The 17,228-nt window shown below is 36.0% G+C and overlaps 1 protein-coding gene across 2 annotated transcripts in view; it reads right to left on the bottom strand.

Moving 5' to 3' along the window:
- Positions 1-17,228, bottom strand: part of LOC150091211 (hemocytin-like) — a 1,750,539-nt gene that overhangs the window by 163,176 nt on the left and 1,570,135 nt on the right. For both annotated transcript variants that reach the window (XM_090374755.1, XM_090374750.1), the window contains one exon: positions 7,894-7,994. In XM_090374755.1, the coding sequence (XP_090230881.1) occupies positions 7,894-7,994 (101 nt within the window). The remainder of the gene's footprint in view (positions 1-7,893; positions 7,995-17,228) is intronic.

A 17,228-nucleotide genomic window follows, 5' to 3' on the forward strand; every position in this document is an offset into this window, starting at 1 on the left:
GCTTTTTAAAATTTCAGAAATTATCTTAAAGCAAATACAATTGTGATAAATTTTAATTTCTAAATTAAAAAAAAAGCATAGTTTTGAGAAACAAACATTAGTAACTGTTTCCGTTTCATGTACCCCAGTTTAGGAAACATTGCCTTACATGATTAATGCTCCAGCAGGCATGCAAAAAATATGACCCTAAATTCATTAATGCCAGTACAATACATCAAAACATATGGACATTTAAAACTGGTGCATCTTTTCTTGATGACCTGTATAAAATAAAATATATAAAAATATAATAAAAGATTAAATTAAATTATAAAAAAATTGTATGAGCTGAAATTGGGTTGAGAGGAGAACTGGGGAGTTATATCATGATAAGATTAGAGTTGAGATAGAGAAGGCAACCCCTGGAAGTGGATGAGATTGGGGTTGGCTAACAGCTCCATTTTATGCTGTTTTACAATCTTTACATTGTATGACAGCTTTTGCTTAGCAGGCATAAGTAGGACAACAAATGGATGGAACTGAAGTGGAGTGTTGCACATTACTCTGTCACACCAGCTGTATGATTATTACATATGAATGCATGTTTAACAGCCTTTTCTGGGTAGGTATTAATGTTGTGTACAAAGTGTAGTGTATACCCGAATACTGTGGAGGGGGTGAGTAAAATTGCCAAACAATACCACCTTGGTTACAAAACTGTACTTGCAAAAAAAACATAAAAAATAAAAATATTGTGAAAATAATGATTTGCTATTACGATCTATATAGTATTGTTACCCAATAAAGAAATATGAGAAATATGGATATATGGCTACACTTTAAGTGAGTCACAATATGGGTTTGCCAAGGGAAGATCTTATCAGGCCATTATGGAACTGGATGCAATGACTTAATTTACTTAGATAAAGAAAAAAAAAAAAAAAAAAAAATGACAAAGCATTATGTCTTGCACATTAGTTGGACAACATCTGCAAGAGCATTTTTCATTTAGCATGTGCTTGTCATAGGAATTTCACCTGCTCCCATTGTAACTCAGATAATATCTAAGGCCAATGTGATCTCCTTAAAAAGAGGAACCCTTCTCTTTTCTCTTATTAATTCTCTCATTAGTATTATTAATGTATTATTATTATAATATGTTAATGCTCAACTATGAGAGTTTTAATAACAGATAGTAATAAATAAATCAAGAAATATTGTTGATAGCATTCCTTCCTAACATAGAAAGTATCCACTTAGATGGTTCAAAAATTGATTATTACTAGGTGAGTATTCAGGAGTGGGAGTGCATAGCACACGCTCTTTGAGTAGACTGGGGTTCACGTCCCTGACTGCTGAATACGGTCGATCTGCCAACCTGCACTGGACCAGCGTGGCAGATTATGGTCCATTTCCCTCAGCATGAATTGTTGAGGAGGCTTCCATCCTGCAGTGGGTTGATAATGGCTGCACTTTACCTTTTATCTGCTCAAAAGTTTCAGTCTGTGTCTATACAATTCAATATCTTAAAATTCTATATAGCAATTCATTAGAATAAATTTTTATTAGACAATGTTACAAAAGATCTTGAGGGAGGAAGGTTTAATTTCATTCTGATTGTTGACCATGTGGCTGCAGAAGCTCTACCGGTATGTGTTCAAGTATACAGAAATTGAAACCTTATATCAACAAGATTTCAGTTTGTGTAGATTGTAATTTTCAAGAAATTCTTGTGAAGAATTTTTCTTGTTGTTCTAGAAATTTCTGTTTTGTTGTTGTTCCAGAAAAGAGAAATTGGTAAGGATAAAGGAGAAAGAACCGGCGCCTCCGTAGCCAGGTGGGAAGGAGCAGCTGTGCGTAACACACGCTTCTTGATTAGGCCAGGGTTCGATCCCATCACCACCAAATACGGAGGATGCGGAAAGGTCAGGGAATGACCACCGCATATTCCCGGAGCAATATGGCCTTAGTTGCTAATGCTCCTAAAAACCAAATAACAAACAACAAACAACAAAAAAAAGGAGGAAGAAGAAAATTTGGTTCTGTGAGTTTGAAGTTGTTCAAAGAGGAAAGAAAAAATGCTCCTGTCTTAGATAATAGAAGAGATAAAGCACCCTTGATAACAAAAGAAGTTCAGAAAGCAATTAGCCAAATGAAGAATGGCAAGGCACCTGAAAATGATGGTATCCAAGCACAACTATGGAAATTCGGAAGCGATGCAATGTTAGAACACCTCGCACAATTCTTTAATATAATTTTATTTACGGTGATATATAACAGAAGACTGGAATAGTGGAATAATAGTACCTATACACAAAAAAGGAGATAAAGAAAATTGTCAGAATTATAAACCCATTACCCTTTTAAACCATATATATAAAATATTTTGTAAGATCCTTATAAATAAGGATCTTACAAATTAGGATATTTAAAATATACGAAGAAACAATAGAGGAAGAACAAGTAGGATTTAGAAAAGACAGATCAACAACAGACCAAATATTCAACACTAAACATCATTGCAGAAAAATACTGGAATAAGAAGAAAGCTCTTTATCTGTGCTTCATTGATTTCAAGCAGGTATTTGACTATGTAAACAGAGAAAATTTAATGAAGCAACTACAAAACATCCCACTTTGTAAACAATTTCCACAAAAATACAAGAGTAATAGTAAAATTCAACAACCTCAAAAACAGAGAAATTTGAAATAGAGAAGGAGTCATGCAGGGATGCCCTTTATCTCCATATCTATTTAATATCTACCTAGAAGAACTAATGAAATCAATTGAAGAAAAAAGAGGCACAATAATAAATGGAAAAAATATAAACCACATAAAATATGCGGATGATATTGTGATTTTAACAGAAACCAAAGAACAACTAAAAGAAATATTAACAAACATCAATAAAGCAAGCAACAATTATGGAATTAATATTAATATTTAAATAAAACCAAAGTAATGCGAATTGGAAAAGACATAAACATCCGAAATCAACAAACAGAACAAGGGCTCTCTAATAACCAGAAACCTAAGTAATATTGACCAAATTAATCACAGACTGAACATCAGATGGACAAACATGAACAAACTCAAAACATATGGAAGAGCAAAAAAAAAAAAAACTCTCAAATAGTTTAAAAATTAAACTATATGAAACTGTCATCATACCTACAGCAACTTATGGATCAGAGACATGGAGAATAAATAAGAAAGAAAGGCAAAAAATAATGGCATTTGAAATGAGATGTCTAAGGAAAATCAATAAAATAAATTGGAGAGAACATAAAACTAATGAACAAGTAAGAAAAGATCTAAATTTTGAATGCAGCATAATAGAGCAGATCTACAAAAAACAACTTCAGTGGTTTGGACATGTGAACCGGATGAAATAACACAGCTGTCTAATGTAGTACTGACAGGAAGAATTAGAGATAAGAGACTACCAGGAAGAGTTAAAAGAGAATGGCTCTAATGCCTAAAGGAAAACACAGACTTTCATAGCTATCAACAAATGATGAAAGATTCAAGAGACCGACAACAATAGAGGTTGATATTTAAATAGAGACTCAACCCAGACCAAACGGAAGAGTAGAATGATGATGATGAGTTTTAAGTTGGTCAGTAAATGGATGTTCTAAGTGTGGCATGTATTCAGACTGGTGTGGAAGAGAGAGGGGGAATTAGAGAAGCCAATTTAGAACAGTGTCCAGTCGTATTTTATATGGAAGTATCTATGGAAAAGGCATGCATCAGAAACAGAATGTCTGTGAGACAGAGAGTGGAGAGACTTTGTAAGAGATGGGTCATTAACTAAACTAACTGCATTCTTTTGGAATGGAGTCTAGAAGCCTGAGAGAGGTTATATGGGCACCATCAAAGATGTGGGGATGTTATTCCATGGTAGGGTGGATTTGAGATTTGCACAGAGTGATTAGCTGTTTAGAAGAAGAATAATGCCAAGGGTGAAAGAAAAAACCCAGTTGCAGAGGAAGCAATATTTGAGATGCACATATGCTAAGAGAATAGAGATATGTGATCTTGTTGAGAAAGCTGAGTCTCACTGAAGATAAACATAGAAGCAGAAGAATCCTTTTTGCAAGATATAAGAGAGGAATAAGTATTGGATTGGATTGGATTTTTCTGGCACATTAGCAGCAGTAGTTATTATGTGGCAAGACAAAGGTGAAAATAGATTCTGGTAACTTTGAAAGAGGTTACCTGGTCAAAAGATTAGGTATAAGTTTAAAAGGTGGTATATATTCTAAAAATATAAAGCTTATTTTATATACATGTATATAAATTAGTAATCTGTAAAAAACTAAAAAGAATTGACACTTTGTCATTGTTGGATAAAATCTAACTGAGTGTATAAGTTTCAGTCACATGGTTAAAAGTGGTAAAGTGCATATTATTAAAATCTGGGAACTTGATTAAAATACATTTCAGGGATAAAACTGTATCACAGGACTCACACATAGGAGGGTCATCAACTCTCAGCAAGAAAGAATGTATCCTATGCAGGTTTGAACAAGAACAACTTCCCCTTTATGATTCCTGAGCAGACTAGACTGCCACGGTTCAATTACAGGCTTTATCTAATGTAATTTATTTGTAGTCTGTCTAACCCCAGTGGCTCACATCTGGTGAGTATGGGCTTGGCACACCCAGGGTCCCGAGCTGGATATCATCATTCTTCACTTCCTTAGTGATTCTCTCTCTCTCTCTCCCTCTCTCTCTCTCTCTCTCTCTCTCTCTCTCTCTCTCTCTCAGGGTAACTCAGGAATGTTTTTTTTTTTGGCTGGTGCAGCAAAAGCCTCAGGCTTCCTTATGGCTAATAATAATACTCCATGAATCCTGCCATTGGGAGTGTATTTTTTTTGTGTATTATTTGCCTGTAGTCTGTATAGGGGACTAACAGGCAGCAATTATTAGTGGGAATTGCTGATTTGGCTGTGGTGTCAACCAAATCATTTCCCTTAATCCTGATGTGGCTAGGAATTTGGTGTTTGGGCAACCTTGTCTACCTCAATTTCAAGTTCTCTGAGTAGCTTCTGGACGTAAATACCAAAAGGACGATTGGCAGTCTGACAGACGTATAAACTTTCCCATCGTGGCTCAAAAATGGATGACCGTGTAGGATGGTCTGGCAGGAATTTCAGTTTGAAAGCATATTTTAGAGACAACTGCCTACGTCGAAGAAATAATGGTAGTTCATGTGCTTCAATATATAGGCTCTGTATGGAAGATGTTCGATATGCTCTAGTAGCAAGACAGATAGCTTGATGATACGTAGGGTCCAGCACTGAACTCTGGGGAACTCCACTGATAACATTAGTCCACGAAGAGCAGTGCCCATTGAAAAACACTCTCTGTCTTCTTCCACTTAACCATCCCTTTATCGACAGCAGTAACTTGCCCTTAATGCCATATTGCTGAAGTTTGAGGTGACACAGGATCACCTAGACAAAACTGCAGTAAAAGTTCAGACAAAGCATGGGTTTGTTAAGGGGAAGTATTCTCTGACCAACTGACTGGATACTACAATGTCGTCACAAAGGAACTGGATGCAAAAAAATAATTTTGATATCATACAAAATATCATACAAACTGTTGCACATGGAAGACTGCTGTACAAATTGGAGCAGTATGGCATTAAGGGAAAGTTGCTGCAATGGATAAAGGGATGGTTGAGTGGGAGATAGCAGAGAGTGGTAATAAATGGACAATGCTCTACATGCACTAATGTTATTAGTGGAGTTCCCCAGGGTTCAGTACTGGGCCCATTGTTGTTTTGTGTATTTATCAATGATATTGATGAAGGTATATCAGGCTTAATCTCCAAATTTGCAGATGATACAAAGGTTGGCAGAGTTGTTACTACCAGTAAAGACAGTATGCTATTGCAACAGGATCTGGAAAAGTTAGGCAGATGGGTAGAGAAATGGCAACTGAAATTTAACATTGACAAATGCAAAGCACTGCATATAGGTAGCAGTAACCCAAGAGAAATCTAGCAACTGTGTGGTACTACACTCAGGGAGATAGAGAATGAAAATGACCTGGGGGCAATTGTGAAGTCAGATATGAAGGTTTCTGAGCAGTGCAGATATGAAGGTTTCTGAGCAGTGCAGATGAGTTGCCAGAGCAGGTCATGGAATTTTGTCAATGATATATAGGAATTTTGCTAGCAGAGATAAGGAAGTAATTATCCCTTTGTATAAGGCAATGGTCAGGCCACACCTTGAGTACTTTGTACAGGTCTGGAGGCCTCATTTTAGGAAGGATGTAGAGTTGCTAGAACGAGTACAGAGAACGGCAACAAAACTGGTGAGAGGAACCAAGGGGTGCACTTACAAAGAAAGGCTTAAGTTCTGCAAGTTGCAGCATCTGGAGACTAGGCACCTGCGAAGTGATCTGATCTAGGTGTATAAGACCTAGAATGGTTTGAATAGGCTCAATGCTGACAGGATACTTCCAATGGCTCAGATTAAGAACCTGAGGGGGTTTAGATTCAAATTGAGGAAAGACAGTTGTAGAATAGATGTGCAGAAGTTTGCCTTTAGCCAGCAGGTAGTTGACTGCTGGAACAGACTTCCATCTGTTGTTGTTGTTGTGGAAGTTGATAGCTTAAATAAATTTAAGACTGAACTAGACAAACATTTGGAGTGACCAGATCGGTGAAATGGGAAGTTTTTTTTTTTGGCTGATGCTGTATAAGCTTGTTTTCTTTCCTTATATGCTTTACTTGCTAATGCTAACATGACTAATAAAGTTTCGAGAATAGGATTTCCATAATGTTTTTTTACATTATGTCATGTCTTTGAAAGTAAAAATGTGAAAAATGTGAATTTTGCAATCCCAAATGGCATTCATGTCTGGAATTTTTGGTGGGTTTAACATCCCATTTAAATGACCAGAACTTGCAGCTTCAGGGAAGAAATCTGCTGATACATGAGATGTGTGGATACATCGTTGCCTTCGAAACAAAATTACAACTATGGGAGTGCCAGCTTGAGAATATGCTCATTTCCCTAAATTCCAGGAGACCTAACCAACAGACGCCAACATATTTGTGACTGTGATACGTGACTTGAGAACTGAGTTTTCTTCCCCTTTTGCTGATATTTTGCACACAGGTGATTTCAGGCTGTTTGCCACTCTGTTTGATGTGAAAGTGGATACTGTATCAGAAAATGTTCAAATGGAACTTATTGAGATGCAGTGTATTGATCTATTAAGATCAATATTTCATGAAGAGGGTGTATCTCTACTAGAGTCCTACAGGAAATATCTTCTGGAATCTGGGAAATAAACCAACTTGGTATAACACGTGAAAAAAATTGGCATCGACATTTGGTAGTATTTATATGTGTGAGCAGCAACTCTTCTCAAAAATGGAATACACGAAGAGCAAGATGATGTCCTGCATCTGGCCTCGTCCAGCCTGTCACCTAATGTTGATAGACTTTCGAGCAACAAACGCCATAAATTCGTACATTTGCTTGTTCTTAAGACATAATATTACTTAAATAAAATAAACATTACTCAAAGTTTATTATGTTTTATTATTATTGCCTTTATTTATTAGCTATAGAGATGTCTGTGAGTGGATGTCTGTCTGTCCACTCACAGACATGTTCTCTAGTCTCTATGTGGAATAAGGTTGCTGACTCCTAGTCCACGTGATACATTCAAGAGATAAATGGAAGTAAACTTTTATTTAAAAGCATAACATCTAAGTTTATCTCTAAGTTGAACCATAGCCCAAGCCATAAGGTTAAGTACTTGGCCTCTAGCAAGAGCAGAAAGTCTCTCTATGATCAATATTGAATGCAGGTAAAGCATATAATTTTTCTTTAAAATTAATTTTAATTTACAACTAATATTAATAATTTAAAATTAAATATTACCTGATACTCTTTTGTGAAATGATATTTAGAATCCAAAAGTGTTTCTGCTCCATTAACTATGTCATACTTATGAGTATAAACACATGTCTCTTTCTTCTTCACTATGAAAAAAATAATTTCAGTGATTAGGAAGAGCATAACTTTCTTTACCATATGAAATTAATTAATTAATTAATTAATTCCTTTATGAAGAATTTATAGATGGCTGCTAATAGAGGCACCATTAAAAAGACCCCACCCTTTCTTACCAGTGGATTTAATATATCATGTACATCATAATTCAAACAGATGCAGTGACAGGTCTGCTGTGATATCCTCTGCAATATTTCAAACATAACTCAAATGGAAGAGAAGGCTAAGATTTTAAAACAGTGCATAATATGTTAGATACATGTGAACTTTTCAGTGCAGTGATATTTCAGGAATTATGATACAAATTCCCAAGTTCAGAATGACTGAATATAATTGGAGTTTGAACCACTATAAATGGTTTTGTAAATGACACCACTGGCTCTCTAAGTAACTGCAAAAAAACATAGCTATTATTCCTGTTCAGCACGGAGTTAAGAAACTAGGTCCTTAGTGGAATGCAGATGAGAGAAAAATCCTCCAATATTATTCCCCAAGTCTTGGTTTAAAAAAATACAGTGGATCCCCATTTTACAATTAGTTCACTGTATGATCAAATCACTTTACAATGGGCTCTCCATAATATAAACTGTTCACTATATGATATGTAGTAAATACCGGTCATTGTGATCACATTTGCGAATTGTTTAATTATATTAAACTGAGGTTCTAATAAGTGAAAATAGGAGAATACTAACCATAAACTATAAAAGTAAAGATATAAAACACAAATTTGCACTTTATTACCTTACCAATTAAAAAAAATTATTTGATAAATGAAAATCAGAAGAATATTTCCCTTAGGTTAGCAAAATAAAAATAAATTTACACTTATGTACATAGCTTAATTAATATTACTGTAATATGTATATACTAACTAATCAATATTTCTGTTTGCTAACTTTTTTTTTTTGGGTTGTAAAATTTAAACGAAGATAAGCAAAAAAGATTAGCAATCAATAAAAAAGAACACGGCATGCACAAATGAGTATGAAGTAAAAAGATTATGAAGCTTAAAAAATAGGAATGAAGAGAAGATTCTGAAAATTTATTTATTTTTTATATGATTGAAAATTTCATGGAAGGGGAAAAACATTTCACCATACTAACATAATAACTCACAGAATTCCAGCTATTGGTATTATCGCAAATGCAATAATATCTAGTTTACTACCCATTTATTGCACTAATAGAAAAGCCCAATAAACTGGAAACTGCAAATTGTTTCTATTTTATTTTGTATGATGTGATCAATACACGAAGGAACCAGTTTTTTCGTGCTTCCTTCGTGTATCGTTGCCGGGATATCCAACCAATCCGGTTGGTTTGGCACCATCGTGATATCCAGCCCGAGGCGGGAATCGAACCCGTGACCTTTGGGTTGCCAGGCAGGCACTTTACCTACCCGGCTAGCCTGGTCGGCATTGTTTCTATTGTTTTATGGTATGTGTTTTAGAAAAATATTACCAAGGCACTCGAAATTAATTCTTATAACCGAACATATGATAACGATGAAAGTGTAGTGCATTTTAATGATTTGAATTGGATTTTTGAAACTTGATTCTATAAATTTGCTAATTCTAATAACTGTTGATCATTAACCGGCCCCTACTTATTTCACTTTATGATTTTTCAAAACTGGACCACGTGGTCCTTCCTCTCAGCCATTGGCTGAGAGGCATCCTTTAATTGAGCTATTGGCTGAGAGGCATCCTTTAGTTGAAGTGATTTTTTGTGTTGTGTTTTAATCAATTTTTTAATCAATATGTACAATTTCCATTATAAAAATCATCTTTTAGAGAGATAAACAGCGAAAATCACCTTTTAGAGAGATAAACAGCGAAAATCACCTTTTAGAGAAATTTACAAAATAGCAAAAATTTCAATTTCCGAGGTCTTGAAACGAATTACCAAACAACAGTATTGGGTTCACATTAGAATATTTTTAAGATACGATGGTGTCTGTGGAATGGATTAATATCATAAAGTGTGGGTCCGCTATACTTATTACTGCATTAGCATTAGTAGAGGCGTATGATGCAAGAAAGCAAGTTTATACAGCATCAGCCAAAAAAAAAAAAATCCCGTTTTCAACAACCATTCGGCCTTAAAGTTTATCCAGTTCTTCATTGAATTTATTTAAACTATCAGCTTCCAAAATGACAGATGGAAGTTTTTTCCAGCATTCAACCACCCACTGGCTAAAGGCAAATTTCCCAACGTCTATTCTACAAATGTCCTTCCTCAATTTGAATTTATGCCTTTTCAGATTCGTAATCTGAGCAAGATGAAGAATCCCATCAGCATTGTACCTGCTCAACCCATTCAAGGCCTTATTCACCCCAATCAGATCACCTCACAGGTGCCTAGTCTTCAGACTAAAAGTTCTTTTAAGCTCCTTAAAAGAACTAAGGCAACTAAATTTTTAAATGGAGCTCTCCCTACATTCATGCCATTTGGACCAACTGATGATGCGTATAGAGGTTCACTGTTAGAAACCTTGGTTTTTCCCATCCAAATTTTAATTTTTAATTTTATTATGATAAATCTTTGGGAGAAAAGCTTACTTTTTTCCTTAGGAGAATCTGAGTCCTAAGACTCTCCCCAGCTACTTTAATTTTCCGAAAAAGAACTTAAAAAGAAGTTTAAAAGGAACTCCAGAGAAATCCAAAGCTCTTAGTCCCCTACAGAAACAGCACAATTTTCTCCTGAAAGTTCATTAAAATAAAAATTACTGCAAAATTACTAGCAATGGACTTTCAGTTGGTCTGAACGGCATGGATTCAAGGAGGGCAATATTTAATATGATTCAGCTGCCATTGCTGCAAAACGTCTGTGGACAACTTGATATTAGCATTAGCATCAGCCTTAGTAAAGGCATAAGATGCAAGAAAGCAAGCTTATACATCATCAGCCAAGAAAAAAAAAAAAAAAAAAAAAAAAAACCCACAAATATTCTAATATCACCCATCCACTTGATCCAAATGTTTGTCTAGTTCTGCCTTTAATCTATTTAAGCTATCAACTTCTGCAACAATATATGAAAGTTTGTTCCAGAAATCAACCACATACTCGCTAAAGGCAAACTTCCACACATCTATCCTACAACTGTCTTTCCACAATTTGAATTTATGCCCACTCAGGTGATTATTCTGAGCAAGAGAAAGAATCCCATTAGCATTGAAAATGCTCAAACCATTCAAGGCTTTATACACCTCAATCAGATCTCCTCGCAAGTGCCTAGTCTCCAGACACCATAATTTACAAAAATTTAAGCCTTTCTTTGCAAGACCAACCCTTTGTTCCATTCGCTAATCTTATTGCCCTTCTCTGCACTCACTCCAGCAGCTCTACATTCTTCCTTAAATGAGGCCTCCAGACCTATATACAGTACTCAAGGTGTAGCCCGACCATTGTCTTATAATAAGAGGATAATCACCTCCATATCCCTGCTAGAAAAATTCCTGTATATACCATTAACAAGACACTATGAGCTACTCTTGCCGACTGTCTGTTCTGCTCAGAAAACTTCATATCTGCCTGCACAATTACCCCCAGATCCTTTTCATTCTCTACCACTGTCAGTGTAGTAACACACAATTGATACATTACTCTGAGGTAACTGCTTCCCATATGCAGTACTTTACATTTGTCGTTAAACTTCAGTTGCCACCACTCAACCCATCTGCTCAACTTTTCTAGATCCTGTTTTCAGTAGCATACTGTCATAGCACTGAAAACCTTTGTATCATCTGCAAACTTCAACATTAAGCCTGATATACCATCATTAATATCATTAATAAATACAGAAAACAACAATGGACCCAACACTGAATCCTGAGTTGTTGTTGTTGTTATTTGGTTTTTAGGAGCATTAGCAACTAAGGCCATATTGCTCCGGAATATGCGGTGGTCATTCCCTGACCTTTCCACATCCTCCGTATTTGGTGGTGACGGGCTCGACGGTCTAATCAAGAAACGTGTGCGACACACTTCTGCTCCTTCCCACCTGGCTACGGAGGCGCCTCTGAATCCTGAGGGACTCCACTAATAACATTAGTCCATGAAGAGCCGTGTCCATTGATTCCCACTCACTGTCTTTGCCCACTTAACCATCCCTTTATCCATACCAGCAATTTGCCTCCAATGCCACACTGCTCCAATTTGTGCAGCAGTCTTCCATGTGCAACAGTATCATCAGGAGTTATTTGTGCAGCAGTCTTCCATGTGCAACAGTATCAAAAGCCTTTCTAAGATCCAAATATATGATATCAAAGTTATTCCCCGCATCCAGTTCCTTTGTCACCACATCATAATATCCAATCAAATTGGTAAGATAAGACTTCCCCTTAACAAAACCATGCTGTGTCTGAGCTATAACTGAAGTCTTATCTAGATGATCCTGCAATGCTTCTTTAACCAGTGCTTCCATTAATTTCCCTGGAACAGAAGTTAAACTAAGGTGTGTAATTACTTGTGTCGCTCTTGGGTCCTTGTTTGTGAAATGGGGTCACATTTGCACATCTCCAGTATATAGGTAACCCCCCTGAGTCCAAGGAAGCTATCATAATTATGGCTAACGGTTTGCTTACTTCCTCCTTTAATATAACTGGATAGTTCCCATTCACCCCAGGTGCCTTTCTTATGTTTATCTTCAACAATTTCTCCTCCACTTTGCTCTCAGTTATTACAAAATCATCAAGCTCACTGCCAGAGTTTAATTCACCTCTGGCATTCTCCTCCTTAAATAACTCCTGATGTGTGAATGTAGATGCAAAATACTCATTTAGTTTGTTAGCTACCTGAGCCGGATCACCAACACTTGAACTATCAATATCCAGTGGACCATTCTGATTCATCCCCTTCCTTCTATAGTTTACATAAGGAAAGAACTCTTTGCTGTTTTTCTTTGTATCCTTTGCCAAAGATTTTTTGTAATCTGCCTAACCTCATTTGTGACTTGGTTACAGACCAGCTTATATCTATCATAAGTTTCTGTGTCACCTGTTAATTTATATGTATCCCATGGATTTTTCTTTTCTGCCACATGTCTCATTAGTTCATCTATCTGAATCTGACAGCCATTTAGGCCTAAACCTTTAACAATATTTCTTACTTGGTATGTAAAGCCTAGTAGCTTCCAAGATTAATTCTTTGAATGCTTCCGATTTTGAATTTGCTGTTGGTAACATCATCAGTTGGTCCCACTGTATAGAATTTAAATATGTCTCAGACCTCCACAGTCACCTTTACGAAAGCAAAAACCCTTCCCTTTACCCCTGATGGTAGTTACCTCTTTGAGTAAATCCCACTTCAGCACACTGTGATCACTGCCACCTAGTGGTTCCTTTATCTGCAGATTCTTAATTATTACTCCCTCTAGTTGCCTCCTGAACATGCTGCTGTAGAAAACAATCATCCAATAAATCCATGCTGTATAAGCTTGTTTCTCTGTATCATATTTCTGCTTCTACTACAAGTACTAACACTGACAAATATTAGCATTTCTAGTAAACAAATAAAAACAGTACTAGTATAAATGCCAGTTCTGTTTTTATTATTTCTTATTATTGTTATATATCTAACAATAAAAGAAATAGATATATGTTAAATTTATTATTATTATTAGAATATAAGAATAATATACTCAAAATTAATAATAAGAAATATATCTAAAATAATAAGAAATGCAGAAAAAATTTGATATGAAAAATGGGGAAAGCAGCTCCAAAAGTAAGAATGTAAGCATGAAAAATTCCAAATGTGTTGTGGAAGTTGTTGCTTGATTAAATTTAAAGAAGAATTGGACAAATTATAATTTGTCCAATTCTTCTTTAATTAGACAAATATAAATTATAATAATTATTAGAAGGGATGGAAATGAAGTCAGCAGTGTTTTTTTTTTTTTTTTCTCAGCTAATGCTGAATAAGTTTGCATCATATTTCTGCCTCTACTACAATTACTAGTACTGACACCAATTAAGATTAATATGACTGATCTGCCAGTTTGTAGTCCCTACCATGGCATCACCTATCAGTGCAATTATTTTTAATTCAGTGATGGATGAGTTGCCATGTTATTACATTGAAGAGTTGCAGTGATGATATGATTTTTTTTTTCACATGATCATGAATTGTCCCTTCTGGTATATTTAAAAGATATTTATCCATTAATTCAATTTACTGTATAATAGAAAAGAGTAATCATTCACCTTTATTGATGTGCACAGCTGAATAACAACTTCAAAGTTTAGAAAACCTATTTGTTTAAAGATAAATTTATCAACTTTCACATCTGACATATACTACACTGGTGTGCAAAACTTAAGGACCAACACTATTTGTAAAGGTTACAACCAAAAATCTTTACTTAAGGTACCCTTTACTGATGAGAGTAGATTTAGTCTCAGTAGTGATTCTGGACGTCTGCTAATCTGGTGAGAGGTTGGCACATGGTATCACCCCACAAACATCACTGAAAGGGATCGATATGGTGGTCGAGGTGTTCTCATCTGGGGAGGCATTATCTTGAATGGACGTACACAACTCCAGATACTGGAAGGTGGTACTGTAACCGGTGCATGCTACTGTACTGATGTAATCCTTCCCCATGTGCATCTGTTCCGAGGTACCATTGGCCTCGAGTTCATGTTTTTGGATAATAACGCCACACCCCATCGCACTGCAGCTATTGATATGCTTTTGGAAAGTGAGGACACTGTTCGTATGGATTGGCCTTCCCATTCCACCGGTCTAAATCCCATCGAACACATATGGGACACTCTGGGGAGATGCCTGGCGGCATGTCCACACCCACCAGTAAATGTTCACCAGCTGAAGATGACGCTGACAGAGGAATGGATGATGTTACTACAAGAACTTATCAACAACATTGTTCACCAAGAAAAAGAAGAATGATGATATCCGGCTCAGGACCCTGGGTGTGCCAAGCTCATACTCACCAGATGTGAGCCCCCAGGGTCAAATGAATATTGCCATGGCCGAGAACGAACTTGTGTCGGTGTTGTTTCCTTCATCATTTCTGTACCTCACAAGGTTCCTCTGGTATGCTTTTTCCATATCCAGGCCACTCCTATGAGAAGCTACAGGTGAAAACCTGACTGTTTCTTAAGTTTTGCACACCAGTGTACACTTAAGTTTTGCACACAATAATAGTGATGTACTTTCTTTAATGAGCTAGGATTATCGTAGCAAGTTACAACACAAGAGTAAATAACGAAATAAGTAAAATTGTCTGGGTCATAGCTGGGGGAAGATTTAATGTCTCACATCCCTTTTTATCAGTGCTAATCTAATGCAGTTATCAGGTTTCTACACAACTACAACATTTGGTGTGTGCTTCTCTCCTGTGTAGAATTAATACCACTACCTACTAGAAAATTAGTCTTATTTATCCTGTAGTTAGGACCTCCATCCCAGATATATAAAAGAATGGGGTGGTTTTTTTTTTTTTTTTATGGAGGGCATCAAGGCAATGGTACTTCAAAAAATGATTCCCAAAAATGATTCCCAAAATTTGATGCACCAATACTTCTCAGGTATTGGTGCATCAAATTGATCTCTTATCTACATGTCACTGACCTGTTTGAATTTCACTGGCAGGTGTCTACAAGAGACCTTATATCATGATTGCCAGTTTGATTTGCATTTATTTGTTCTGTTGTTGGTTTCACAGTACATTATCTTATGCCATGTAGTGCCAGTGTATTGTTTGTAACATGTTGGCATAACATGGAGACTGGAAGGGATGCTTGAATCTCATCCAGTCTCTGACAGGATTCAACCTAGATCTCTCCAGACAAGTGTTGTGGCAAAATCACTACACTGTTATGAAGAACATCTGTATTTACAAGAGGCAGCTAAATGCACAGTCAATGATGACAGTTTTACACTGTTAAAAGCTCTGGCAAGAATAGGACTTGCATTTCAAGTTTAAAAGATGAACAGTTTAAATAAGAGTAGTTGTCAGTCAATGAGATTGACAACTCTTATTCAAAAAAAATTAATGTGATTATCAGTCTCAATGACTGACAATCACAATGAGATACAAGTGTCTTAATGCGATTTACAATAACAAAACTAATGATACTTGATGAAGAGCAAGACTTGTGGGTAATTCCAGAATATTAATGTTATTTATTTTTCAGTAAGATTTTCAAAAAAGATCCGAGTTTTGAATTGGATTTAGGAATTATACTGTACTATTAATCGGTCATTTCTAATATATAAGTTTTTAATAAGTTTTTTATAAAAAAAGAAAAAGCTTTATTATGTTTAAACATAAGATTGGGAATTTTTTTTTTTTATGAAAACCCCAAACATGAGAGGTATTAGAACCTATAGTACTTAGCATCGTGCTTGAGTTGGGGGTTGAGAAGACGAAAGAAGATATTTGTTGACATTATACTTGAACTTCTGAAGACTGTAATTTTCAGGAAATACATATGAAGGAAGATTGTTCCAGAAAACAGCAGTGGAATGAATAAATGAAGAAGATAAAAAGTTGGTTCTGTGAGTTTAAAGTTGGACAGTAAATGGATGTTAGCTGGTGGCGGCACGGATTCGGACTATTTTGAAAGACAGAGCGGGAATTATAAAAGACAATTCAGAAGAACAGTGCCCATGGAAGTATCTATAGAAAAGGCATGTAACAGAAACAGTACATCTAAGAGACAGCGAGTGGAGAGACTCTGTTAGAGATGAGTCATTAATTAACCTAATTGCCCTCTTCTGAATGGAATCTAGAAGCCTGAGAGAGGTTTTGGGGGCACCGCCCCAGATGTGGGAACAAAATTCCATGGTAGGGCGGATTTGCGATGTGTACAGAGTGAACAGCTGTTCGGAAGAAATGTAACACCAAGAGCGAAAGAGAAAACAAAGTTTTTTTTTTTGCAGAGGAAGCAATATTTGTAATGTGCTTGTGCCAAGAGAGATTAGAAGTCAGAGTAATCCCCAAAACAGATATATCAACTTTCTTAGAAATCGGAATGTCACCAAAGATAAGCATTGGAGCAGAAGAATCCTTTTTGCGAGAAATAAGACAAGACTGAGTTTTAGAAGGATTGAAATCAACTAAGTTGTCTTTGCCCACTGGAGAATTACCTGGAGATCGACATTTGAGGAATTAGTAGCAGGTATTCGAGAAGTTGAAGCAGATTGAGCAGGGCAAGGTTTCTCAAAATGGA

The sequence above is a fragment of the Mastigoproctus giganteus genome, chromosome 1, assembly GCF_048544385.1.
Source record: "Mastigoproctus giganteus isolate SK-2022 chromosome 1, ASM4854438v1, whole genome shotgun sequence".
NCBI classification, from domain to species: Eukaryota; Metazoa; Arthropoda; class Arachnida; order Uropygi; family Thelyphonidae; genus Mastigoproctus; species Mastigoproctus giganteus.